The 25,856-nt window shown below is 53.3% G+C and overlaps 2 protein-coding genes across 21 annotated transcripts; both read right to left on the bottom strand.

Moving 5' to 3' along the window:
* Positions 1-3,289: 3,289 nt before the first annotated feature.
* On the bottom strand, positions 3,290-17,019 carry CCNL2 (cyclin L2). 18 transcript variants are annotated; one of them, XR_010148589.1, is made up of 14 exons: positions 16,799-16,932; positions 15,805-16,713; positions 15,377-15,451; positions 15,012-15,121; positions 12,162-12,282; positions 10,168-10,232; positions 9,451-9,575; positions 7,556-7,655; positions 7,248-7,352; positions 7,019-7,160; positions 5,420-5,537; positions 4,750-4,861; positions 4,573-4,665; positions 3,290-4,377 (listed from the first exon to the last, which is right to left on the bottom strand). XR_010148589.1 is itself a non-coding variant. In XM_016952096.4 (13 exons), the coding sequence occupies exons 7-13, from the start codon at positions 8,350-8,352 to the stop codon at positions 4,026-4,028; spliced, it is 1,170 nt and encodes a 389-aa protein (XP_016807585.1). In that variant the 5' UTR covers positions 8,353-8,365; positions 9,451-9,575; positions 10,168-10,232; positions 12,162-12,282; positions 15,012-15,121; positions 15,377-15,451; positions 15,805-16,145; the 3' UTR covers positions 3,290-4,025. The 18 variants fall into 18 exon arrangements, 13 of the variants coding, with proteins under 13 accessions (XP_016807585.1, XP_063643603.1, XP_063643604.1 ...); XR_010148570.1 differs by lacking the exon at positions 9,451-9,575 and having other exon boundaries at positions 12,162-12,368; positions 15,012-15,197; XR_010148588.1 differs by lacking the exon at positions 5,420-5,537.
* A 1,723-nt stretch (positions 17,020-18,742) lies between these two features.
* On the bottom strand, positions 18,743-24,665 carry MRPL20 (mitochondrial ribosomal protein L20). Of its 3 annotated transcripts, none has more exons than XM_016952122.4 (4): positions 23,963-24,665; positions 23,741-23,851; positions 22,640-22,717; positions 18,743-19,090 (listed from the first exon to the last, which is right to left on the bottom strand). In XM_016952122.4, the coding sequence occupies exons 1-4, from the start codon at positions 24,047-24,049 to the stop codon at positions 18,917-18,919; spliced, it is 450 nt and encodes a 149-aa protein (XP_016807611.1). In that variant the 5' UTR covers positions 24,050-24,665; the 3' UTR covers positions 18,743-18,916. The 3 variants fall into 3 exon arrangements, with proteins under 3 accessions (XP_016807611.1, XP_016807616.3, XP_016807604.1); XM_016952127.4 differs by having other exon boundaries at positions 18,743-19,436; positions 23,963-24,653; XM_016952115.4 differs by lacking the exon at positions 18,743-19,090 and having other exon boundaries at positions 22,311-22,717; positions 23,963-24,653.
* Between the last annotated feature and the right edge of the window lie 1,191 nt (positions 24,666-25,856).

Below are 25,856 nucleotides of genomic sequence, written 5' to 3'. Positions count from 1 at the left end.
ACCCAGGAGGAGGAAGTTGCAATCAGCTGAGATTGCAGCACTGCACTCCAGCCCAGGCGACAGAGCAAGACTGTTGGATTGCTGTAGGCCAGGTGCAGTAGTGGACACCCACAATGTCCACCAGCAAGAGGGAGGGTGAGGAGGGAGGACTGCTTGAGCCTGGGAGACAGAGGTTGCAGTGAACTGTGATTGTGCCACTGCATTCCAGCCTGGGTAACAAAGTGAGACTCCATCTCCGATTAAAAAAAAGAAAAAAAAAAAGATTGCTGTCTACTACCACCTGCATTCTTCCCTGGGTGAAGACAAGAACCCTCATGGACTAAGCCCTAATTTGGGGGCTTGCTGGCCACGGATCATCTGGTGGTCATGAAAGGACAAAGATAGCAAGGAGGCCGGGCGCGGTGGCTGACGCCTGTAATCCCAGCACTTTGGGAGGCTGAGGCGGGAGGATCGCCAGGTCAGGAGATGGAGACCATCCTGGCTAACACGGCGAAACCCTGTCTCTACTGAAAATACAAAAAATTAGCTGGGTGTGGTAGCAGGTGCCTGTAGTCCCAGCTACTCGGGAGTGCCACTGCACTCCAGCCTGGATGATAAGAGTGAGACTGTCTCAGAAATAAAGTAAAATGGCTGACAAAAATAAATTGGGGTTAGAGGAGAATCAACCAAGAGAAGGGGTGAGAAGGATGTGGTTCTGTCCAGGGTGGCCAAGCAATGGGGTATCCAAATCCACTGCTTGGCTGCCGTGAGGGAACAGGCCCTTGGACTTGGGACCTGGCCGGAGCACGGATTTCACAGGAGGTGGCGGTGCTGTGGCCGTCGCCCACTGCTCGGCTCCACCACAGGCCAGGAAAGAGGACGGTTCTGAAAAGAGCCTCTGGTTCGTGTGGCAGCGTTGATCGCCCACTGCGGCACGTCTCGCTGTCTCATGTTGCCTCCACTGCCAGTGACCTCCATTCTCCCATCTCCCTGCCTCTTGCTCACCCCCTTGCTTTTTTTTTTTTTTTTTTTTTTTTGAGACGGAGTCTCGCTCTGTTGCCCAGGCTGGAGTGCAGTGGCACAATCTCGTCTCACTGCAAGCTCTGCCTTCTGGGTTCAAGCGATTCTCCTGCCTCAGCCTCCTGAGTAGCTGAGACTACAGGCATGTGCCACCACGCCCGGCTAATTTTTGTATTTTAAGTAGAGACGGGGGTTTCACCGCATTGGCCAGGATGGTCTCGATCTCCTGACCTCGTGATCTACCCACCTTGGCCTCCCACAGTGTTGGGATTACAGGCGTCAGTGAGCCACTGCACCCAGCCCTTTTTTTTTTTTTTTTTTTTTTTGGCATCTTTAGTAGAGATGGAGTTTCACTATTTTGCCCAGACTGGTCTCAAACTCCTGAGCTCAAGCAATCCACCCACCTCAGCCTCCCACAGTGCTGGGATTACAGGTGTGAGCCACCATGCCCAGCCCATTTTATTTTCTGTCCTGAAATGTATGCTTCATTCATGGTTTTTGCTCTTACTCCCCAGTAACTGTATTAGGGCAACTGTTTAAGGCAGGACACTTGGCCGTGAGAGGTCCTGTTGTGTTGACCCTGAGATGCCAGAGTCACGTTCTGTGGCCCCAGCTTGGACTTTGGGGTACACTGTTGGCTGCCTTCCACCTGCTCTGGGGTTTCTGGTATTTGTTGTGTGCACCCTCATTGGCCAACACTTGGGAACCCCAGGATTTGGCATTTGGTGCTATTGCTCACCCTCTGGATGGCCCACGGTTTTGGCACTGACATTTCTTCTAAGATTGTAGGTTGGAGGCCCATCCTAGCGGAATCTTGGTCTTGCCTTTTCTTGCTTACTGCCCTAAAACCTAAAATTATAGCTTTTGGTAACAGCCTTTTCTTTTTTTGAGATGGAGTCTTGCTCTGTCGCCAGACTGGAGTGCAATGGCGCAATCTCAACTCACTGCAATCTCTGCCTCCCGGGTTCAAGTGATTCTCCTGCCTCAGCCTCCTGAGTAGCTGGGATTACAGGGACACAGCACCACACCCAGCTAATTTTTGTATTTTTAGTAGAGACGGTGTTTCACCGTGTTGGCCAGGATGGTTTCAATCTCCTGACTTCGTGATCCGCCTGCCTCAGCCTCCCACAGTGCTGGGATTACAGGCGTAAGCCACCGCGCCCGGCCTCCCAACAGCGCTGGGATTACAGGCGTGAGCCGCCGCGCCCGGCCTCCCACGGCGCTGGGATTACAGGCGTGAGCCGCCGCGCCCGGCCTCCCAACAGCGCTGGGATTACAGGCTTGAGCCGCCGCGCCCGGCCTCCCACGGCGCTGGGATTACAGGCCTGAGCCGCCGTGCCCGGCCTCCCAAGGCGCTGGGATTACAGGCCTGAGCCGCCGCGCCCGGCCTCCCACGGCGCTGGGATTACAGGCGTGAGCCGCCGCGCCCGGCCTCCCACCACGCGGCCAAAACTCATTTTCTACTGCAACACCATTTGGGCGCAATGCAAATTGGGAGAACATAAAATCTGGCCTTAAATGGTTCTTTATGTCATAATAATATTTTACAATTATTTAGTAAAAAAGAAAGCAAATGGAGAGCGGTCTCTTGGGTACAGGCGTGTATGGCCCTTTACTGGTTCTCTTACTTCCAGGCACAGGAAGCTAGGGGGCCCCTCATAGCTGCTCTCCCTGGAAGGACACCCTCCCTGGAGTCTCCTCAGTTCCCCAGTTCTGAGGGGGTCCCACCAGCTGTCTAATGCAGGATTCCATCAAAAATCATCAGGCATAACTCCCTGTTATCCACTAGCCCTGGCCTATATGTCCCACTGCCCTAGTAAGTCCAAACGGTACCACCAGGAGTGGGGCCCCCTAGTCCCCAAAACCAAAACTGTGTCCACGGTAAGAGGCAGCTGATGACAGCAGGGGGCACTCAGAGTGCAGGTGCCACCCCCATGGGGTGACCCTCCAAGTGTCCTGCTCCCAGCTGCCTCTCTCGCCCACAGATGTCATGGGTTACAAACCAGTCCCCCTCAGGAACGAGAGCACCTTGGAATCATTCTGTGTTTCCAAAACTTCCCTCCTATGGCCCTGCAGGAAGGAGCCTGTCATCCTGATGGGCAGAGGACTCAGGCCCCTCACAAGCCTTCAGCAGAAGGGCAGGCACACAGGATTGGATGCAAAATCCAAAACTTCAGTACAGCAGGGAGCAAGGAGCCCGGGAGTGGGCGCAATGGCTGTGCACACGCCTGGACACTTTCACAAGCACACAGAACGACCACCTACCACGTCCATAACGCTCCAGATGTCCTGAGTGGAGAGAGTTGTGTTTATTCACCATGTCATACGCGCATATAGGGAACCTCTATTTAGGAGCTGGTGGCCTGCACTCAGCACCGCACAGATAAAAATATACGACTTTCAACACAGATCCAAATACCCTCACATTTTAAAAAGTCAGGATTCCCTACACAAGTTTTAAGCTGACAGGATTCAAGTTCTGAGTTTTCATATATAGCTTTAACTTGTATTAAACACATGTTTATTTACAACGTGGAGAGAGAATAAGGGGCAGTTAAGGCCACTTTCTCCTGTGAAACACTGCAAAATATGTACATAAGTACAACCTAATATAGGCAAAGGTTCTAAAAATCATCCTTCTTGGCTTCACGTAATTGAGTATCAGTCGGGGAGTGGGGAGCGGCTGCCGATAGCACCAGGCCATGCCAGGCCACGCCACCAAGGGCGTGTGCATTCACTTTTTCATTGAGCTGCCCTCAGAGCTGCTGCCGAGCTGAGCCCCGCACCGGCCCAGGTGTGCGCCGCACCCCAGACCGGTCTGAAGCACGTGTCACCGGTCCCTCAGTTCCATTTCCAAATCCACCAAGGTCCAGTCGACAGACATTTCCAAAAAGAATCCTGCTCTAGGGCCACTTGCGCTGAGAGAGCACACCCGGGGGTCAAAGGGCAGCCACCGGGGGTCAAAGGGCAGCCATCAGGTACTCCCCAGGGAAGGGCTTGCGGCCACCAGTCACTGCAACCCCGCCTCACCTCCGATGCCTGCTGTGCCCAGGGTGGTCCCGCTCATAGCGACGGCCTGCGCGTTCATACGACCTCGAGCGCTCTCGTCGCTGATCTCTGTAGTAATGACTTTTCTTCTTGTATTTTCCCGGATTATCCGCCCGCTCCCGTGACCTGCTTCGAGAACGGGAAGAACTCCGGCTCCGAGACTTGTGTGGCTTCTGGGGGTACTTGCAGTCCTTGGACTTCCGGGAGCCCCGAATCTCAGAGCCTTTGTAGGGAGCGCTGCGGGGGGCCTGTCTCGGTGGGGAGTCACTCCTGCTCCGGGAGCGGCTCTGCGACTTGGACCCACCAGATGTGGAGCCGCTGTCACTTTTCCTGGGAGGAAGAACAGCACCACCACACGTGTGACCATCTGGCCCGGCCAGGCCCCACACACCCACAGGAGCTCAGACAAGACACACAAGCTCCAAGGTTTAGAGAAACAAGAAACCACCTCAGGGTGAGAATGATTACCCCGAGGGACAGCCCCACCCCGGTGTCGGCCTCCTGGGTGCGCCCCGAGGCACACACCTCCTCTTAGGAGACGCTGATCGGGATGGGGACCTCGAGTAGCTCTGCTCACGGCTCCGGCTCCGACTTCGACTCTCTCGCCCCTTTGGCAAGCTGTGAACAGGACAGGAGCCAGTTACAGAGCAGAAGTCCCTCCAGCCAACCCTGACAGCCACCTGGGCAGCCCTGGGGTCCTACCCGTTCACGGGGCTGTCCGCCTTGGCTTTCTTGGCGCCCTCCAGCCTCCTCTTGGTGTTCTTCACAGACAGTGGGGAAGGCTTGCTCCCTTTACCTTCTTTGGGGGATTCCACTAGAATCAGAACAAGAGGTTAAAAGCCAACCACAAAACACTCTCCCAACAAGAAACAAATTCGTAGAGAGAGATAAGGCCCCTCTACAGGTCAAACAGCGACGCAAGCAGACTGTAACTTCCGGCTCCCAGCTGGGACCCAGAACTTACACAGACATCACAGAAATGCAGATGAGGCTGGACGCGGGGGCTCACGCCTGTGAGCCCAGCACTTTGGGAGGCCGAGGAGGGCGGATCACAAAGTCAATACATCGAGACCATCCTGCCCAACATGGTGAAACCCCATCTCTACTAAAAATACAAAAATTAGCTGGGCTTGGTGGCACGCGCCTGTAGTCCCAGCTACTCCAGAGGCTGAAGCAGGAGAATCGCTTGGACCCAGGAGGTGGAGGTTACAGTGAGCCGAGATCACGCCACAGTACTCACCTGGCAACACAGCGAGACTCTATCTCAAGAAAAACAAAACAAAACAAAAAAACCCCAAAACATGTGAGTGTGTGTCTCTCTCGCTCTCTCTCTATATATATATACATAGACACACACTCACACACAAATTACCTGAGCGTGGTGGTGGGCGCCTGTAATCCCAGCTACTTGGGAGGGTGAGGCACAAGAATCACCAGCATCTGGTAGGCGGAGCTTGCAGTGATCCCAGATAGCGCCACTGCACTCCAGGCTGGGCAACAGAGTAAGACTCCGTCTCAGAAAAAAAAAAAAAAAAAGCTGGGTATAGTGGCTCCCACCTGTAATCCCAGCACTTTGGGAGGCCGAGGCGGGCAGATCAACTGAGATCAGGAGTTCAAGACCAGTCTGACCAAAATGGAGAAACCCCATCTCTACTAAAAATACAAAATTAGTTCAGTGTGGTGGCGGGTGCCTGCAATCCCAGCTACTTGGGAGGCTGAGGCAGGAGAATCGCTTGAACCCGGGAGGCGGAGGTTACAGTGAGCTGAGACAGCGCCATTGCACTCCAGCCTGGGTAACAAGACAGAAACTCTGTCTCAAAAAAAGAAATGCAGGCCGGGTGCAGTGGCTCACGCCTGTAATCCCAGCACTTTGGGAGGCCGAGGCGGGTGGATCACGAAGCCAGATTGAGACCATCCTGGCTAACACGGTGAAACACCATATCTACTAAAAATACAAAAAATTAGCCAGGCGTGGTGGCAGCCACCTGTAGTCCCAGCTACTCAGGAGGCTGAGGCAGGAGAATGGCATGAACCTGGGAGGTGGAGCTTGCAATGAGCTGAGATTGCACCACTGCACTCCAGCCTGGACGACAGAGCGAGACTCCATCTCAAAAAAAAGAACTGTAGACAGGCCCTTTGCATCACACTGAACTCTAGGTCTGATGACGTGTATCATCTATGGCCCCACACTATAACACCTTCATCAGATGACAAGCTACCTGGGCAGCAGGATAAACAAAAGCATTTCAGACAACCTGTCATACTCCCTGCTAATCAACAGAAAGGCCAGGTGCCTATGCTCCTAGCACTCTGGGACGCTGAGGCAGGACAATCACTTGAGGCCAGGAAATTCAAGAGCAGCCCGGCCAACATAGCAAGACCCAGACTCAACTAAAAAGATAAAGAATTAGCTAAGCACAGCTGGGCGCGGTGGCTCACGCCTGTAATCCCAGCACTTTGGGAGGCTGAGGCGGGCAGATCACGAGGTCAGGAGATCGAGACCATCCTGGCTAACCTGGTGAAACCCCGTCTCTACTAAAAATTCAAAAAATTAGCCAGGCGTGGTGGCGGCCACCTGTAGTCCCAGCTACTCAGGAGGCTGAGGCAGGAGAATGGTGTGATCCCAGGAGGCGGAGCTTGCAGTGAGAGGAGATTGCGCCACTGCACTCCAGCCTGGGCGACAGAGCAAGACTCCGTCTCAAACAAAAAGAATTAGCCAAGCATGGTGGCATGTGCCTGTAGTCCTAGCTATGCAGAAAGCTGAGGTGGGAGGATCACTTGAATCCAGGAGTTGGAAGCTGCAGTGAGCTGCGATCACACCACCATACTTCAGCCTGGTTGACAGAGACCCTGTCTCAAAAAAAAAAAAAAAAAATGTCTGGAAGGAGCACATTCCCCAGAATGGAGGCGGGGGAGAGTCACCAGTCTTTGCCTTTGTGGGGAGTGGATTCCTGCACTCTAACAGACTCACCCAGCTTGGGGGCAGGAGAGAACCCCGAGGTACCATCCAGCACCTGTGTGCCCCCAGGCAACAGGCCCCGGGCTTGGGCCTTTGCCTCTTCGATAGCGTGCTTTCTTTTTTCCACTTCACCCTCCAGGTGTGTGAGATCAACCTGCAAAAGCCAGAAGGTGTCCGTTCAGAACCAGGTGTTTCTGGCCAAACACAAACGCATACGTTACATGAAAAAATGCCGAAGAACCTTTTTCCGAGCATAAAGCTGCAAGATCTTTAAGCAGATTTCCTGAATTTCTTCTTCACTTGCTCCAAACAAAAGAAACCAATGGGGACGATTGGGCAAAGGGATCTGTAAAAACAAACACTATCATCGTTACACTTTCCTCAACTTCACAGCCAGCAAGACTCAGGACAATTAAAAAAACAGCCTGTTGGTCACGAAAATGCTTTGGCCCAGATTAGAGTAATTTGAAGAATAACACAGTAAAGTTTACTGGAGGCTGGAGAAAAAAAAATCAGACTAGAATCTCTCCATAGTAGCAACACACTGACCTCCAGCGTCCGGGCAGCAAGATAAATGCAGGCGCAGGCGATGCTCTCTGGCTGGAAGCGCACGAAGACGTCGGTGCGAAGGCTGTCGTTCATGTAATTCCTGGAAGCCAAACACAGGAAGAACTGCAATGCCCCACCCGGGAACCCAGGTCTTCCGCCTGCATTATCTAGAGAAAATCGAGATAAATGTACTACCCCTCTAAGGAGTCTATTGCTAGGACTCAGAGCTAGACAGTCCTGTGAATCTCAAGAGTTAATGGAGAAATATTCTAGCTGCTTTTTCTAAATACAGTAAATACAGGACAGGAAGGCACAGAAATTATTAGAAAAAAAAAAAGCTGGCTGAATGTCAGACAATACGTGTTGCTATGAAAGAGAACCGACTTTAACTTTACTTTTCCCCTCAACCTTGGCCTGCTCTCATGCAAAGCACGATGCCTCAGAAAGAAAATGTCTACTGGAGTCACTAAAACGCTTTTGATTAAAGAAATCTAAATGCTCAAAATCCATAGTGCAGAGAAACATGCAAACTCAAATGAACTGGCTGAGCACAAAGCCGGTGTGGCTGCTGGGAGACAAGCCATCCTCTTGGGTTCCTCTTCCTCTTCCTCCAGGGCGCTGGCGGCAGGCCCCTTCTCTGCTGACCGAGCTGCAGCTTCCTTGAAGGAGTCCACTTGGAAGAGGGAAAAGCCCCTTGGGTGCAAGTTGGACGCGTGGGAGCATCGTGCGGAGGGAGACTCCGCACCCAAGGGCAGGCCTCTTCTCGGGCTCACCAGAGCCGCTGCCAACTGTCCCATTTCAACAAGGGGTCTTAAAATGAACATTCATAGAATCAGAAGCAACACAATACTGAGAAGCAACATAATACTGAACATTTCATCACAGTACATTCTTTAACTTTCATATTTAGAAGCTATAAACATACAAAAATTTACATTTTTTAAAAGTTGAAGCATTTAAAACCTGGCTACATTTTGAGCATTTCCTTTAGATCTCTAAGATTTAATAGACTAAAACCAGACCTTATACTAGCTTTATGAATACTGCAAAAATAGAAAGGGTAATTCCATGAGGACAGGTGAACTGGTTTTATATTTACTGCTCCTCACATACCCCAATAACGGGGAGCCTTGGGGTGGGGCTGCACCCGCAGACGAGGTGGGTCGTGAGGGAATCTGACCCATGACCTTCCCGCAATATCTCTGTCCTAAATAAACCTTGGAGAAGGTAACATACAAACCCACTCAGAGATTTCTAAATGGGAAGTCCTACAGGTACCTCTTGGAGACACCCAGCTCTGGAAGCAGCTCCAGGCATCACGGGGGAATCTGTGTGGCGGCCGTGTGGCCCCAGCCCCTGATGCAAGCGTGCCAGTGCACAGCTCTAACACAGATACATTCAATAATCAGTAACCTTTCGGTGTCTAATCAACAACTGTCAGTATTCAAGTAGTGATATGAATCCACGAACTTTAAATTCTTAAAAACAAATGAAATCTTGAGAACATATAAACTTATTGCTGTATTTGAAGTGATACAATATTTTTCAAAGTATCCATGAAATAATTTAAAGATGCACACCTTTTACCAGAGCGTGTCATGCAAAGCTGCTGAAAAGAGCAACTTCAGGGCTTCTAGAAATCATGACATAACCCCACACTGACACAGCCAATTTGTCTCTTCAATTCTCACAGCTTTCCATACCATTTTTTTTTTAAGAGAAAGGTACTGCATCTTTATCATACAGGTACAGCAGTTTTAAAGGGACAAAATTCAAGTCAAGACAGTTACCAACTCTAATCAATACGATTACCAAAGCACGACAGAGGATTAACAAGAAGCACAATCGTCAGAGAACCACAGCAGGAGTCGGCCATGGCTATGCTATGTGCGTACCACCAGTCTAGAGCCAGCCTTCGGTGGAGAGCCTGCACTGGATTGGCTGAAGACGCCGCTGTCCCTGCACCAAAGCGCTTGGACAGCAGAGGAGAAGTCTTAGTCACTTACCCTCAGAGGCTACCCTTTGATTGAAAGAGTACAGAAAAGAAAAGTCAAAATAGGTTCTCTATTAAACATGTCATAGCACCAGACAATTCAGTCAGCAAAAATATGACCCTTACAGACTTAACTCCATGGGAAAAAATTCACCAGAATCCCCAGAATCCCCCAAATACTAAACTGCACTTTAGGGTTCCTTTCTAGCACATGCATCGCTAAAATCGGCCCCAGAACCTTCTCTGCCCCTCTCCCATGGGATGCAATGTCAGTGGAGGAACAGACCAAGTCTGCACTAGCCTGTCCCTCCACCTTCCCCGGGAAAAGGTCCCCCTGCGCCAAGTCAACAGCTCCCAGAGGAAGCCCACTGACTGCTCTCTTCAGGGTGGGGGACACAGGAAGTCCAGGCTTGCAGGGAGGGGACGGGCCACCTACCGTGACTGCCAGTGCCCATTTTGGGAGTCTGATTGGAATTTATACAGCAGGAGCACTGGGCACTCGGACAACTCCAGCCCACAACCAAGTCACTGGGCTGCCTACCCACTGCCCAAGTGCCTCAAGTCAACACATTCCTGCACTGCCCTTGCTGGTCTCATAAAACAAGGAAGCTCAACTCACCATGAGGTCTGGACCAGGTGTTGGTTACGCTCACACTCTAACACCTGAAGGTACATAACGATTATCTGGAAGATACGGGTCAGGCAGTTATTACCAAGAACCTTAAGAGCCCAGAATTCAGATCTTGTGGGTGTCCATGCAGCAAACAAGAGCCTCAAGCTAGATCCCAGGAGTGGCTCCTGGCCACACGTCTGGCGGACGGCTCAGCTGGAGGGAGCTTTGCGATTGCGCCTGCTGTCTGCCTTGGCAGCCAGGCAGGACGCATGCCCGTGAGCCCAGCCACACAACCCACGGCACAGGCCTCGTTCTTCATGGGGCTGGTTTCATTCTAGTCTTCAATGCCTTTCCACCAGTGAGGTTGGCCTGTCCTACACGTCTCTGTACCCCAGTTAACAACTCACCGAAACACAATATGAACATACTTTCAGCAAACAGAGAAGAACACTTCGGGCCAGGCACGCTGGCTCACGCCTGTAATCCCAGCACTTTGGGAGGCTGAGGCGGGCAGATCACCTGAGGTCAGGAGTTCGAGAACAGCCTGACCAATATGGAGAAACCCAGTCTCTACTAAAAATACAAAATTAGTCAGGCATGGTGGTGCATGCCTGTAATCCCAAGTACTCAGGAGGCTGAGGCAGGAGAATCGCTTGAACCCAGGAGGCGGAGGCTGCATGAGCTGAGGCTGCGCCATTGCACTCCAGCCTGGACAACAGAGTGAGATTCCGTCTCCAAAAAAAAAAAAAAAAAACAGCACTTCAATCTGTGGTGGGCAATTTGTGGATAATTTGAACAGATGGCAGAAAGCCGAACAAGCAGATGAGGAAACCCACCAATAAAAAGGAGATGGAACCAAAGATGGAAACAATTTTTTGGGAAAACAAATGCTTTGTTTCCGTGTGACACAGAAGGCACCCACAACGCTGGGAGTGAGGGACCGTGTCACGGCCATGGTCCTCAGTCAGACTGCCGCAAAACTCGCCAGTCATTTCAGACTAAAGGGGCCAGAATTCCCCTAATTTCTCCATAAGAGGAAGTAAAGCTATCACTAAAGCAACTGTAGAAAATTAACTGTTGAGGCTGGGTGCAGTGGCTCACACTTGTAATCCCAGAACTTTGGGAGGCCGAGGCAGGTGCATCACCTGAGATCAGGAGTTTGAGACCAGCCCGGCCAACATGACGAAACCCCATCTCTACTAAAGATACAAAAATTAGCCAGGCGTGCTGGCGCATGCCTGTAATCCCAGCTACTTGGGAGGCTGAGGCACAAGAATCACTTGAACCTGGGAGGCAGAGGTTGCAGTGAGCCAAGATTGCACCACTACACACCAGTCTGCATGACAGAGTAAGACTCCGTCTCAAAAAAAAAAAAAAAAAAAAGGCCAGGCACAGTGGCTTATGCCTGTAATCCCAGCACTTTGGGAGGCCAAGGTGGGAGGATCACGAGGGCAAGAGATCAAGACCATTCTGGCCAACATGGTGAAACCCCGTCTCTACTAAAAATACAAAAATCAGCTCGGCATGGCAGCACGTGCCTGTAGTGCCAGCTACTCAGGAGGCTGAGGCAGGAGAATGGCTTGAAGCCGGGAGGTGGAGGTTGTGCCTCCACTGCCACTGCCACCATGCCACTGCATTCCAGCCTGGCACTAGAGCGAAACTCCATCTCAAAAAAAAGAAAAGAAAAAAAAATTAACTGTAGAGAAAGGAAAACATAAACTAAAATTCAACATTCATAAACTCACCACTATTTTTGAAAAGCCCAAACTTAAATAATGCCATTTCCAAAGCACTTAAAAATGTGTTACTAAAATAAACAGCTGACACTAGAAGACGAATACGTCAGGAACTATTCTTGAGATCATAAATAGAAACTGGGAAGCCAAGTCAGGGATGCACTCAGTCCTCTTCAGAGCCTTCAACTGCACTGAGGTGGAGAGAGGCGGCCAGGCGGGAGCAGCGGCCTAGGCGGGCTCGCAGGGCAGGAGCCACACACCCACCTTATGAGGATGCTTCACATGGACGCAGAAACCCAACTCTTTGAGAACTCGTCTTTCCGCCTTTATAATTTGGTTCTTTAAATTAACATAATCTTGATCCAGTAGTAGAGGCACGGGCTTCCTGCCAGAGAGAGAGCACAGGGTCTGCACCACCGTCGAGCAGAGCAAGGCTTCTGAGATCCCGTCGTTACCTCCAACTATGAGCACCTAACACAAACCCCACAACACAACATCGCTACGAAGTCCACATCCTCTGATGAACAAAACTGCACACCGCTCCCCACAGCCCAGTGCCAACCTCCTCATCCCTTCCCAACGATCCCTCCCTGCTTTTCCTTATAGATCAACAGCTTCTGGTGCACAGGCATAGACCGAACATAGCAAGTTTTAGGATCTCGTGGCACAAATGCTAAAAGCACTTTATGTGACTCACGATAGGAAGGTACATATTCACAGTTCAATAACCACAGAACCAATGAAAGCACAATTATTTAAATACAGATGGGCCAGGTGCAGTGGCTCATGCCTGTAATCCCAGCACTTTGGGAGGCGAGGCAGGCAGACTGCCTGAGCTCAGGAGTTCGAGACCAGTCTGACCAACATGGTGAAACCCTGTCTCTACTAAAAAAATGCAAAAATTAGCCGGGCGTGGTGGCGGGTGCTTGTAATCCCAGCTACTCAGGAGGCTGAGGCAGGAGATTCACTTGAACCCAGGGGCGGAGGTTTCAGTGAGCCGAGATTGCATCACTGCACTCCAGCCTGGGTGACACGGTGAGACACAGTGAGAGTCCGTCTCAGAGAAAAAAAAAAAAAAAAAAAAAAAAAAAGGGCTGGGTGCAGTGGCTCACACCTGTAACCCCAGCACTTTGGGAGGCCAATGAGGCCATGTTTTTTCTTTTTTTGAGATGGAGTCTCACTCTGTTGCCCAGGCTGGAGTGCAGTGGCGCGCTCTTGGCTCACTATAACCTCCACCTCCCAGGTTCAAGCAATTCTCCTGCCTCAGCCTCCCAAGTAGCTGGTATTACAGGCATGCACCACCACGACCAGCTAATTTTGTATTTTTAGTAGAGATGGGGTTTCTTCATGTTGGTCAGGCTGGTCTCGAACTCCCGACCTCAGATGATCCACCCGCCTTGGCCTCCCAAAGTGCTGGGACTATAGACGTGAGCCACTGCACTCGGCAAGGCTGTTTTTTTTTTTTTTTTTTTTTTTTTTGAGACAGAGTTTCACTTTTGTTGCCCAGGCTGGAGTGCAATGGCACAATCTCAGCTCACTGCACCTCTAACTCCCCGGTGCCAGCGATTCTCCTGCCTCACCCTCCCGAATAGCTGGGATTACAGGCACCCGCAACCACACCCGGCTAATTTTTTTTTTTTTTTTTTGAGACGGAGTCTTGCTCTGTCGCCCAGGCTGGAGTGCAGTGGCCCGATCTCGGCTCACTGCAAGCTCCACCTCCCGGGTTCACGCCATTCTCCTGCCTCAGCCTCCCAAGTAGCTGGGACCACAGGCACCCGCCACCACGCCTGGCTAACTTTTTTGTATTTTTAGTAGAGACGGGGTTTCACCGTGTTAGCCAGGATGGTCTCGATCTCCTGACCTCGTAATCCACCCGCCTCGGCCTCCCAAAGTGCTGGGATTACAGGCGTGAGCCACTGCACCTGGCCAATTTTTGTGTTCTTAATAGGGACAGGGTTTCACCATGTTGGTTAGGCTGGTCTCTAACTCCTGACCTCAGGTGATCCACCTGCCTAGGCCTCCCAACGTGCTGGGATTACAGGCCAGCCCGGCCAGAGGCTGTGTTTTCTAAAGGACTTCAATTAACTTCAGGTGCATAAACCCTGAGCTAAGGTCAGAGGCAGCGGTTCTCTGCTGGAGAAATTTTACTATTCCAGGGCCATGAAGCAACATCAACAGACTTTCGGTTTTTTTGGAAACAGGGCCTCACTCTGTTGTCCAGGCTGGAGTGCAGTGGTGACATCACAGCTCACTGCAGCCTCAATCTCCTGGCCTCAAGCAAACCTCCTTTTTCAGTCTCCCAAGTGCTGAGATGACAGGCGTGAGCTCCCACATCTGGTATGAGAGAATTTCTGGCTGTCACATCTAAGGTGGGGTACTCCTGTCATCCAGTGAGTGGAGACCAGGGATGTTGCTGAATCCTGCAGCACACAGGAGAATCCCCTACAACTAAAGATTATCCAGCCAGATGCGGTGGCTGAAATCTGTAATCCCAGTGCTTTGGGAGGCTAAGGCCAGCAATTCCTTGGAGCCCAGGAATTTGAGACCAGCCTGGGCAACACAGCATGACCCCATCTTTACCAAATAAAAAATAAAAATTAGCTGGCATGGTTGGCGTGCTCCTATAATCCCAGCTACTCAGGAGGCTGAGGCAGGAGAAACTCTTGAGCCTAGGAGGTTGAGGCTGTAGTGAGCCATGATCATACCACCGCACTCTGCCCTGGACAACAGGAAACCTGTCTCAGGAGGAAAAAAAAGATTATCCAGCCTGAATGTCAATAGTGCTGAGATTAAGACTCCCTGCTCCAGAGCACTCAGAAACTTGTGGGACAGAAGCAGCAACAGGGCCGTGCACTGACATGGATAAAGCAGGAAGCCAGCCCCAGCGCGACCCGCCACAGTGCACTGTCCTCACTGGAGCCCCTGCCCTTACTAAACAGCATCTACCGATGCCTCTGAGCAGGCCCTGTTCGTGGAACTTGAGAATGCGCTCATGAACATCCCACAGGTTTAGAGCCTCAGGCCTGTACTGTGTTATACGAGCCTTACTGTAGCTTAATCAGAAATAAAGAAAATAGACATCTATGATAGACTAGACAGCTCTGACTGACTCACTTTTTCTCTCTCAGCTGTCGAAGGCGGTGAAACACATTGATGACGTCCCGTATGCGTCTTGGGGCCTCTTCTATCTTGGAAGCCAGGTGGACACAGGCCATTGACACATGCTGAAGCGGAAGCATTGCAACACGCCCATGTTTGTCCCCAGCCACGGCGTCCTGACGGCCGCCAAAGGCTTGAGGGCTATTCAGACCAAAAGGGAGGTGCACCCAGGGGAAAAAAAAAGTCAAGAAACAGAACCCTCCGGCACAGAGCTCAGACTGGGGGGCAAGTACTCACTCCCCTGAGTAACCGGGCAAAGTAACAAACCGTTTTACCCTCAACATACTTCGCTGGGAATGAAATGCAGGAGGAAGCCTTACCTCCATGGAGTGCTTCACGAAGGACTTGGTATAAAAGAAGCGCTGGAACAACACCTGCCCGGTAGCCATGGCCACCTAGAGTAGAAGAAAGTTTCCGTATTTTCAAACGCACCATTCAAAGCCTTCGCGGCCGAAAGTCATCGAGTAACGTGGGACTCCCCACGCAGAACCAAACACTGAAACGCTTCCTACGTCCACAAAGGCTCTTCGCGTCCCGCCGTCTCGGGATCCAGCGCACTGGCGGGCGGGGAGGCCCCGGGTCAGGGGCATGGGCTGGCTAGGGACTGGCGCCGAGGCTGGGGTCGGGGCAGGGGCAGGGGCTGGGGTCGGGGTCTGGGCGGGGGCGGTGCGGGCCCCTCTCGCCGCCAACAAAGGCGGCTGCCGCCCCAGCGGTTACCTGGGCCGGAGGCTCGCGGCCGCGCCCTCACCTGCGGCAGGCGGAGCAGGATACCAGCCGCCTGGATGAGCTCGCAGCCCACCACGCGGAGGTCGGTCTCTGTGTCGGTGTCGAGGCCGCTCGACATGGACGGCGTGAAACGGAGCTTGTCGTCAGGCAGGAGGCAGTTCTCCAAGGTGATGAGCACCCCGGAGTACAGCCTGTCCCCGATCAGCACCCCCTGTGACCCTGAGGGTGCGCCCCCAGATCCCGAGGCGCCGGCCGCTGCCGCGGGAGCTGCCGACCCTGCAGCACCAGCCGCCGCCGCCGCCGCCGCCGCCATTTTGTGCCGCCGACTCCCCTTCGGCTTCTTCCCGCAGGGCGGCTCCTCGCAAAGCTCCACGGCCGCCACCGCCCCGCCCCGTCGCGTGCCATTGGTTCGGCCCGCGACCAGCGCGACGCCGCCTAGCCGCAATTGGCTACATAACCTGCCCGTCAGCAACGCGCCTAACGCCGACGCCGGAACCTGGCGCGGGTGGGGCGGGCTCGTTACCCAGGGGACTCCGCGGTGCCGGCCGACCCGGAAGCATGTCTGTCCCTAGCGGAGGCGCGGGTGCCGTGGTGAGAGCGCCTGCCTGTGCGCCCCGAGCGGGGCCGGGACTCTTCCAAGATGCCCATGTTCGCACAGAGACCCCGGATCGCGGAAGCTCGCGTCTCGAAAGGCCTGTGGGTCAGGGGGGGCCATCTCGGTGGGATCTGGGGCGGGACGACCCCCCACTGCTGAACCCTGGGCGCGGGGCAGGGTCAGAGGCTCCGCTCGGCCTCCCCCTGGATGAGACGCGCATGCCCGGTGTCCCCCGGCCGCCGTCGGCGTCGTGTCTTCAGTCCTTATCGACTCCAGACTTTGGGGATGCGTATTAACGCCAGACTCCTGCAAAGTCTTGCCTTCAAAACTCAGCCCCTGGGGAGAGACGGGTGGAGGGATGACTGGAAACGTGGCCTCGACGTCCCTACAGAGCCCCTCCAGCGTGGGGAGGCCTAAGTACCTCAAGGTTCAGGCCCACGGAAGGAGTCGGGGGAGCGAGGCCCGGTGCTCTACGTGTGAAGGAGCTTGGACAGGACCTCACAAACGCCAGGGAGACGGCGAGGGGGCTCGTGCGTTTGTAACGTCTTGACATCGCTGATCCTCCCGCAGGCGGTCTCACGCCCTGCCCGTCCTGGGTTCACGGTTTTTCATCACCTGCGGCTGTCCTGCGATCGACCACAGCTGTGCAGGAGGGACAGGAGGTATCTGTTGCTGCAGTTACCGGAACCTTTGCCAGGACTAGTACAGGACCACGGGTGAGGATGGTGGGGAAGCCTGCGTGGGGCAGGGAACGGTGAGGCAGGAAGAGGGAAGGGCAGCAGAGGCCTGAGTGGTTGCAGGTTCACACACTGAGCTGCCAGTGACTGCCCAGCTCAAACGGGCTCAAATTCAGAAGCCACCATTGCTCCTCACCCCCACCCCCAGGTCAGCTGTCCACTAGCTCTGCCATGACTTGATACTGCAGCTCAAACAGTGCCAACCAAAACCCACTCTCCTCACCGCCTGTTATGGATAACATGGTATGGTTACAGCTTTACTCATGTCCTCTTTCCCCAGGCTGGTAGCTCAGGGATGTCTCGTCTGTGAGTTACAGCTGCACGCTCTCCAGGAAAGAAGGAATTTTCTCTTCTCTGGAAACCCCACCACACAGCTGGTTTCTCATTGGTGCTGCTTGCCCATTCCCTGAGCTGTGACTGCCAGAGGAGTGGGAGGTTGGTGGTGCCTCCAGCCCATCAGGGGCAGGCCCTGGGACCGCCTGGGAACAGGAGGACTATGGCACAAACCGAGTTAGTGATGGGAGCAACCCGCAGGGCTCTGCCGCATCCCTGTCTTCCTTCACTGACATGAAACGCAGAAAAGGCAGCTTTGCCACAACACAGCAGCACGCACCGAATGTGGCTGCCCAGGGCTCTGTCCTTGACCCTGTTGTCCAGGACTGTTTACCAAGGGCTGACAGGCACTGAGTGCCCCGTGCACATGGCCAGACACTGCACTCATGCAGTGGAAAGGACAGTGAACGAGACTTGGTCCCTGGCCTCCAAAGGCTTAGGGCGTAGTGGCTGTCATGAGGCGCAGTGACAAGGGCCAGGAGGGGGACCTCTTAGGGGGCCATGCAGTGATGGAAGCCAGAAAGAATGAAGGCCTGCAGTGAGGATGGAGTGGTCGGCCTGAAGCCATCTCTAGCAAGTGGCCAGGACACTGATTATTCTGTGCAGGTTGGAGGTAGGTGGTGAGTCTGAGAAAGGGGCCAGAAAGACTCCCCAGCAACTGCTGGCAAAGGGTGAAGGGCACGTTCCCACAGGATGCAAGCCAGCTGCCTTTGGAGGGGGGATGGGCACTCAATTTAGGCGCTCCTACAGCAGGGTCAGCAAGACAAGCAGGTTGCGGCAGGGGTCTGTGCACTGCTGCGTAAGTGTAGGGGGCATCAGGAGGCAGACAGCCGCTGATAACCAGCATCTCAAGAGCCTTCCTGGGGCAGAAAGACCAGGGGAGAAGTGTGCATCACCCTTGGGGTTAAGGGACAGTTGTCTGCTAGGTGTTGCTTCCTGGAGATGGCTGAAAAGCCAGTCCAGTCTGCAGGGACCAGGCCACCACCCACCTGATGTGGGAGCATTTCCCCCAATCCCTGCTGGGCTGCTGAATCTGGGGGACATAGGGAAGCTGAGGCTGGTGTTCTGAGTAGTGGCAGAGCTGAGCCACAGGGCATGTCTGAGGTCAGCCCCGAGCAAAATGGAGTAGGGACTCAGGGTGGGTCAGGTAACTGGGAAGCGGGCACTGTGCACGCAGCCCTTGAGGGGAGCCAGGGTGGATGGGGATCCCCCACTGTGTGCAGAAGGCAGCAGCCTTGGAAGCAGGGTGTGCTCCTCGGTGTGGTCGCTCGATACCAGAAAATGACTCTAAAAACTGAAGAGTGTTTGAGTTTCATTCACACAAAACATGGACGTCATCTGTGAGGCTCTGTCCCAGAGAGACAGGGCCATCCCTCATGTCTGTTATTGGGATGTAGATAAACAAAAGTATAAATCAAACAAACTGCAAATTACTCTGTCTCTTTTCCTAATCAATACAGCAACAGTCCTCAGTGGTACTGCACCACTCTGGAAAAAATGCCTTCAGGTTCCTTCCCATCCCCCAAGGCAGCAGCAAATCCTTCGTGTCGCCTCCTACTGGCCAAGGCAGCCAAAGATTTGAAAGTCTTTGGCTCGTAGATGGCCAGATCCGCTAGGACTTTCCTGTTGAGCTCCACCTGGCACTGAGAAAAGAATGAATCAGAACCTGCTGTCAGTGTGAGACACACACTCCGGCTCTGCGTGGTTGCGGCGCTGGCTCAGGAAGAACCCAGCTGCACACTCGCCTGGGGGGAGGGAAGGCCTAGGAGAATCCTATCTGGGTGGCACAGCAGAGGACTTCCAGGCAGGATGCTGAAGGATAAATGTGGACACGGGTGAGGGAGGCACCTGTGGAATCTGCAGGGAGGCTGGACTCCAGTCCTGATGTCGGCCCGGGGAACCAAACACCTTGTTCAGGGTCCTTGGTCACCACCCTGACTGAGCTGACTGCTGGCCTAGGGTAACCCTTTTAAGCCAACCTGGAAGTGCCTGCAAGAACCACAGAGGATTTCAGAAGCTAGTGAACAATGCCAGAGTTTAAGGAGTAGAAAAGGGGGGCCGTCTCTTTGAGCATTAAATTCAGCTACCAAGGCCGGGCACGGTGTCTCGCCTGTAATCCCAGCACTTTGGGAGGCCAAGGCAGGCAGGTCACCTGAGGTCGGAAGTTCGAGACTAGTCTGACCAACATGGAGAAACCCCGTCTGTACTAAAAAATACAAGGAAAAAAACCACAAGGCCAGGCGCGGTGGCTCATGCCTGTAATCTGAGCACTTTGGGAGGCTGAGGCGGGCGGATCACCAGATCAGGAGATCAAGACCATCCTGGCTAACACGGTGAAACCCTGTCTCTACCAAAAATACAAAAAAATGAGCTGGGCATGGTGGTGGTCACCTGTAGTCTCAGCTACTCAGGAGGCTGAGGCAGGAGAATGGTGTGAACCCGGGAAGTGGAGCTTTCAGTGAGCCAAGATCGCGCCACTTCACTCCAGCCTGAGCAACAGAGTGAGATTGTATCCAAAAAAAAAAAAAGGAACAAAAACACAAAATTCGGCTACCGAGGACAAAGTGGCCTAACTGTACTACCTGTGACCTGTATGCTTTGTGCAAAGTCTGTCTCCTTTCTTTCTTTTTTTGAAACAGAGTCTCACTGTGTCGCCCAAGCTGGAGTGCAGTGGTGTGATCTCAGCTCATTGCAAGCTCCACCTCCCGGGTTCATGCCATTCTCCTGCCTCAGCCTCACAAGTAGCTGGGACTACAGGTGCCCGCCACCACACCTGGCTACTTCTTGTATTTTTAGTAGAGATGGTGTTTCACCATGTTAGCCAGGATGGTCTCGATCTCCTGACCTCGTGATCCACCCGCCTCAGCCTCACAAAGTGCTGAGATTACAGGCGTGAGCCACTGTGCCTGGCCAAGTCTGTCTCCTTTCTTAACTACAGTTCCCTGAGTAAAATGGGAAAGTCAAACCTCCTAAGCCTACCCTGAAGATCTTTGTAAAGCACCAAAGACTGCCTTCTGCAAAATACCCACCCCCTCAACATTTTAGGAAAAACTTAATGTACACAAGCAGAGGGACTAGCATAATGACCAGATTCAGTCATCACCAAGATTTTGCTACACTTGCATAAAACATCCGTTCGCTCCAAAACATTCCCCTTCCTTTCTGTAAGTTCCTATTTCACCTGCTATGTCATCAGAAATCACTCATTATTAAAACTTTTTGTTGTTGTTGAGACACAGTCACACACTCGCCCAGGCTGGAGTACACTGGTGTGATCTCAGCCCACTGCAACTTCTGCCTTCTGGATTCAAGCCAATCTCCTGCCTCAGCCTCCCGAGTAGCATACAGGCGCATGCCACCACCACGCCTGGCTAATTTTGTATTTTGAAGAGACAGAGTTTTACCACATTGGCAGGGCTGGTGTCGAACTCCTGACGTCAGGTGATTAGCCCGCCTCTGCCTCTCAACATACTGGGATTACAAGTGTGAGCCACTGCACCCAGCCTCTTTGTTTTAAATTTTTTTTTTTTTTTTGAGATGGAGTCTCGCTCTGTCGATCAGGCTGGAGTGCAGTGGCGCGATCTCAGCTCACTGCAAGCTCCGTCTCCCGGGTTCACACCATTCTCCTGCCTCAGCCTCCCGAGTAGCTGGGACTACAGATGACCACAACCACGCCTGGCTAATTTTTTTGTATTTTTAGTAGAGTCGGGGTTTCACCGTGTTAGCCAGGATGGTCTCGATCTCCTGACCTTGTGATACACCCGCCTCAGCCTCCCAAAGTGCTGGGATTACAGGTGTGAGCCACCACGCCTGGCCTGTTTAAACTCTTAAATTAAACTTTGAAGTTAAAGTCAAGTTTTTCTACACTTTTTTTTTTTTTTTTGAGACAGAGTCTCACTCTGTTGCCCAGGCTGCAGTGCAGTGGCGTGAACTCGGCTCACTGCAGCCTCCGCCTCCCAAGTTCAAGCGATTCTCCAGCCTCGGCCTCCTGAGTAGCTGGGACTACAGGTGCCGGCCACCATGCCCAGCTAATTTTTCGTATTTTTAATAGAGACGGGGTTTCACCTGTTAGCCAGGATGGTCTCAATATCCTGACCTCGTGATCTGTCCGCCTCAGCCTTCCAAAGTGTTGGGATTACAGGCGTAAGCCACCATGCCTGGCCTTTTTTCTTAATGGGGAAACATCAGGACTTACATCCCAGAAAGACGTGCCCTGTTTCCAATTCTGCTCTGCTGCCAACCAGTGCGGTAAGCTCCCAGACCTGCCAGAACCCCATACCAAGACAGAGTGCAGCTACGGTGCAGCTGGAGTGGCACTCCTCGCCTCTGCCACATGGACTGCTAACAGGCTGCGCCAGGTCTGATGGGAGGGTTTGATTTATTTACTTACTTTTAGAGATGGAGTCTTGCTCTGTTGCCCAGGCTGGAGTGCAGTGGCATGATCTCGGCTCACTGCAGCCTCTGCCTCCCAAATTCAAGCAATTCTGCTGCCTCAGCCTCCAGAGTAGCTGGAATTCTAGGTGCCCGCCACCACGCCTGGCTAATTTTTGTATTTTTAGTAGAGACAGGGTTTCGCCACGTTGGCCAGGCTAGTCTCCATCTCCTGCCCACCTCAGCCTCCCAAAGTGCTGGGATCACTGGCGTGAGCCACCCTGCCCAGCCATGGCTTTCTTTATTCTGTCAGACAGAGTCCTGCTCTCACCTAGGCTGGAGTGCAGTGGTACCATCATAGCTCACTGCAGCTTCAAACTCCTGGGGGCTCAAAGTGATCCCCCTGCTTCAGACTCCTCAGTAGCTGACACTACAGGTCTCTGTACCACCACACCCAGCAAATTTTATTTTTTTGTAGAGAGTGGTCTATGTTGCCCAGGCTGTTGCTGGCACTATTCCTAGGCACAATCCCATCACTCATCAACATGGGAATTGTGACCTGCTCCGTTTCCAGCCTGGGCTGGTTCACCCCTCCTTAGGCAACGTGGTGGTCCCTTGCTCCCAAGAGGTCACCATATTGATACCAAACTTAACATGGACACCCCATCAGCATAGCAAACTACTGCCCAGAAGTCAGTCTCCAGGGATCCTCTGGCCTCAGCCTCCTGATTAGCTGGGACTACAGGAAGCACCACCACGCCCAGCATGATGGTTTCTGCAGATGTCCAGAATTTCAGTGGGACCCACACACTCACCCATACCTTAACTAAATTCCCAATGAGCGCTGGATACTTCAGTCCATGTTCCTGGCTAGCAGCTGTAATTCGATTAATCCAGAGCTGAAATAAGAAAACATGAAGATACTTAAAAATGACTTCTGGATGTTATGTCCCAGCAAAGCCTCTAATTGATCTAAAGAATATTTTTCTAAAAGTAAATAGCAAAATCAGTGAGCTATGATGGTGCCATCACTCTGGCCTAAGCGAAATCAAGACCCTGTTTCAAAATTAAAAACAGCAAAAACCCGGCTGGGCACGGTGTCTCACGCCTGTAATCCCAGCACTTTGGGAGGGCAAGGCAGGCAGATCATTTCAGATCTGGAGTTCGAGACCAGCCTGACCAACATGGCGGAACCCGGTCTCTACTAAAAATACAAAAAATAGCTTGGTGGCGCACACCTGCAGTCACAGTTACTCGGGAGACTGGGGCGGGAAAAATCGCTTGAACCCGGGAGGCGAGGTTGCATTAAGCCTAGATGGCGCCATTGCACTCCAGCCTGGGCGACAGCGCAAGACTCAGTCTCGGGGTAAGAAAAAAAAACCGGGGTACGTTAGATGCTAGGTTCATGAGGCTGAGGCGGGAGTGGTGAGGCGCAGTAATGAGGCGGCACGTGGACAGAGCGGAGGCGCCAGCCTCCCAGAAATGCGGGGGGTTCCGGGTGTGCAGAGCTTGGCAGCAGGCGTGGTCTCTTCGAGGAGCACCACGGCAGCAGATAGTAGCCCTGGAGGGTTGGCAAGGGGCTGGGTTGACTTCAGCTGCCAAAGGGAAGGGAAGCCACCGGAGGGATGAGAGCAGCAGCGACTAGGGCGGTGGCTGGCGACGCAGGGAGAGTGGCAAGGCGGCTCTGCAGTGGCCCGGGCGAGGGGCTGGAGCAGCGGGTGACAGTGGGGGTGGCGGCGGGGCGGGAGAACGGATGTCCCACAGTTTGCCTGCGGGGCGACATAATTTGTCGGAGTTTCGAAGCAAGGTATGAAAGGAAGGGGCTGAGGGTGGCCGGGCGGCTGCACACTAGCTGGGTCGCGGCGCAGAAACGCAGGGGCCGCGAGCGCGCTGGCCGGCGGGTGTCCCGGGTCCACGCTTACGGTCCTCATGTTCTTTTTCTTCAGGTATCGGGCTTTGGTGCATTTCACAAAGGCTCGAATCACGGTTCTGACCGCCAACCTGTAGCAGCGATTTTTCCTTCCCCGGAAGTGCTGGGTCAGAAAACGAGAAACCAGGGTTGTCAGCGGGGCCCGCGCCGGCCGCCCCTTGGCCCGCGGGATACCCCGGGCGCCCAGTGCCCAGGCCGGGCGGGCGGCACTCACCCTGGCGTGCTTCAGCACCTCCTGGATCCGAAAGTAGCGGTCGGTGACCCGATTCCGCAGCCAGAGCTGCGCGGTGAGGAAGACCATGGCGCCTGCAGGCCGGCGTCCCGGATACTCAACAACGCACGCGCCGCGCCGCTGCCATCTTGCCCGCGTCGGAAATGGTGGTCACGAGCGCTTCCGGGTCAGCCCCTGCGATACTTCCGGGGCGAAGGTCGTCTCCCGTCAGCCCGCGGGTGCCCAGTTGTGCTCCTGAACTCGCAGTGGTGGCGCGTGTTGGGGAGCCGATGTGGGGCCGCGGCGGGGTCTGAAAGGAGAACGGGGCCGCAGCGCCCGTGGCTATTCGCGGACGATGGATAAACAGCAACGCAGCGCGGACCGTCCCGGAGCACGGCCCCGGCCGCAGCTGTGGCTCCGAGGGCGCCGTGAGGGCAGCGGACCCGGGTCGGGGGCCCCGCGGCCGGGGAGCTCGGGTGCGGCGCGGGCAGGGAGGGCCAGGCCGCCCCCTGGGGCCACGAGGATGTTCAGGAACCGAGGTGGAGATGGTCGCATCGGTGTGAAAGTGCCCGTTGCCTCTGAACCTTGCACTTTGTTTACTTACTCATTTTGAGACGGGGTCTCGCCCGGTCGCCCTGGCTGGGGTGCAGCGGCCCGACCTCGGCTCGCCGCGGCCTCTACCTTCCTAGTAGCTGGGACGTCAGGCGCGCGCCGCCACGCCCGGCTAACTTTTTGTGTTTTTTGTAGAGGGGGCGTCTTCCTGCGTTGGCCAGGCTGCTCTGGGACTGCTGGCTTCTGCTGGGATTACGGGCCTGAGCCACCGCGCCATGCCTGGAAATTCTAAGCTTCGAAATGGTAAATGTGATCGCTGTGGTGCTGATGCCTGTAATCCCAGCACTTTCGGAGGCCGAGGTGGGAGGAACACTTGAGTCCAGGAGTTCAAGACCAGCCTGGGCAACATAGTGAGACCCCATCTCTACAAAAAATCAAAAAGAAATTAGCCGGGAGCGGTGGTGGCGCGCGCCTGAGGTCCCAGCTACTCAGGAGGCTGAGATGGGAGGCTCGCCTGAGCTCTGGAGGTGGAGGCTGCAGTGAGCTTAGATTGCACCACCGCGCAACAGCCTGGGCAGCGGAGCCAGAGTCTGTCCCAAAAAAAAAGTTTTATATTATGTGTAATTTTATATTTCTGCTATATTATCGAAAAATTGGAGGTGTGCAGTTTCTTTATAACAGTTTATTATACTTGGATATTTTTTAAATCATACAAGAGTTGGAATACAAGTACAAGGAAAACTCCCCAGTGTTCGCTACCAAAATGTGCCAGCTGTTTTCATTTGTTCCATTTGTTTAATACTCTCGAACCAAATTCACCTACTGTTTACGTTTTGCTCCATTTTTGAATCATTCTCTCTGTAAATATAAACATAATGGATTTTTTTCCTCAACCATTTGAGACGCTGGAGACACCTAAACACTTTGCTGTGTATTTACTCTTAGGAACCACACCGTACAATGGTCAAAATCCGGACCCAGCCCACAGTCCAGATTTAACTCGCCTCAAATGTCTTTTTTACCTTTTTTCCCTGTTGAGGATTCAGTCCAGGATGACGCACTGCATTTGTTGTTGTGTTTTTTGTTTTGTTTTGTTTTTTTCTGTTTTTGAGACGGAGTTTCGCTCCGTCGCCCAGTCTGGAGTACAAAGGTGCGATCTCGGCTGACCGCAACCTCTGCCTACCCGGTTCAAGCGATTCTCCTGCCTCAGCCTCCCGAGTATCTGGGATTACAGGCGCACACCGCCACTCCCAGCTAATTTTTGTATTTTTAGTAGAGACGGGATTTCACAATGTTGGCCAGGCTGGTCTCAAACTCCCGACCTTAAATGACCAGGCTGACCAAC

Source organism: Pan troglodytes, chromosome 1, assembly GCF_028858775.2.
Source record: "Pan troglodytes isolate AG18354 chromosome 1, NHGRI_mPanTro3-v2.0_pri, whole genome shotgun sequence".
Lineage (NCBI taxonomy): Eukaryota > Metazoa > Chordata > Mammalia > Primates > Hominidae > Pan > Pan troglodytes.
The sequence above is the reverse complement of the archived record's forward strand: the minus strand, read 5'-3'. Positions and strand labels throughout refer to the sequence as shown.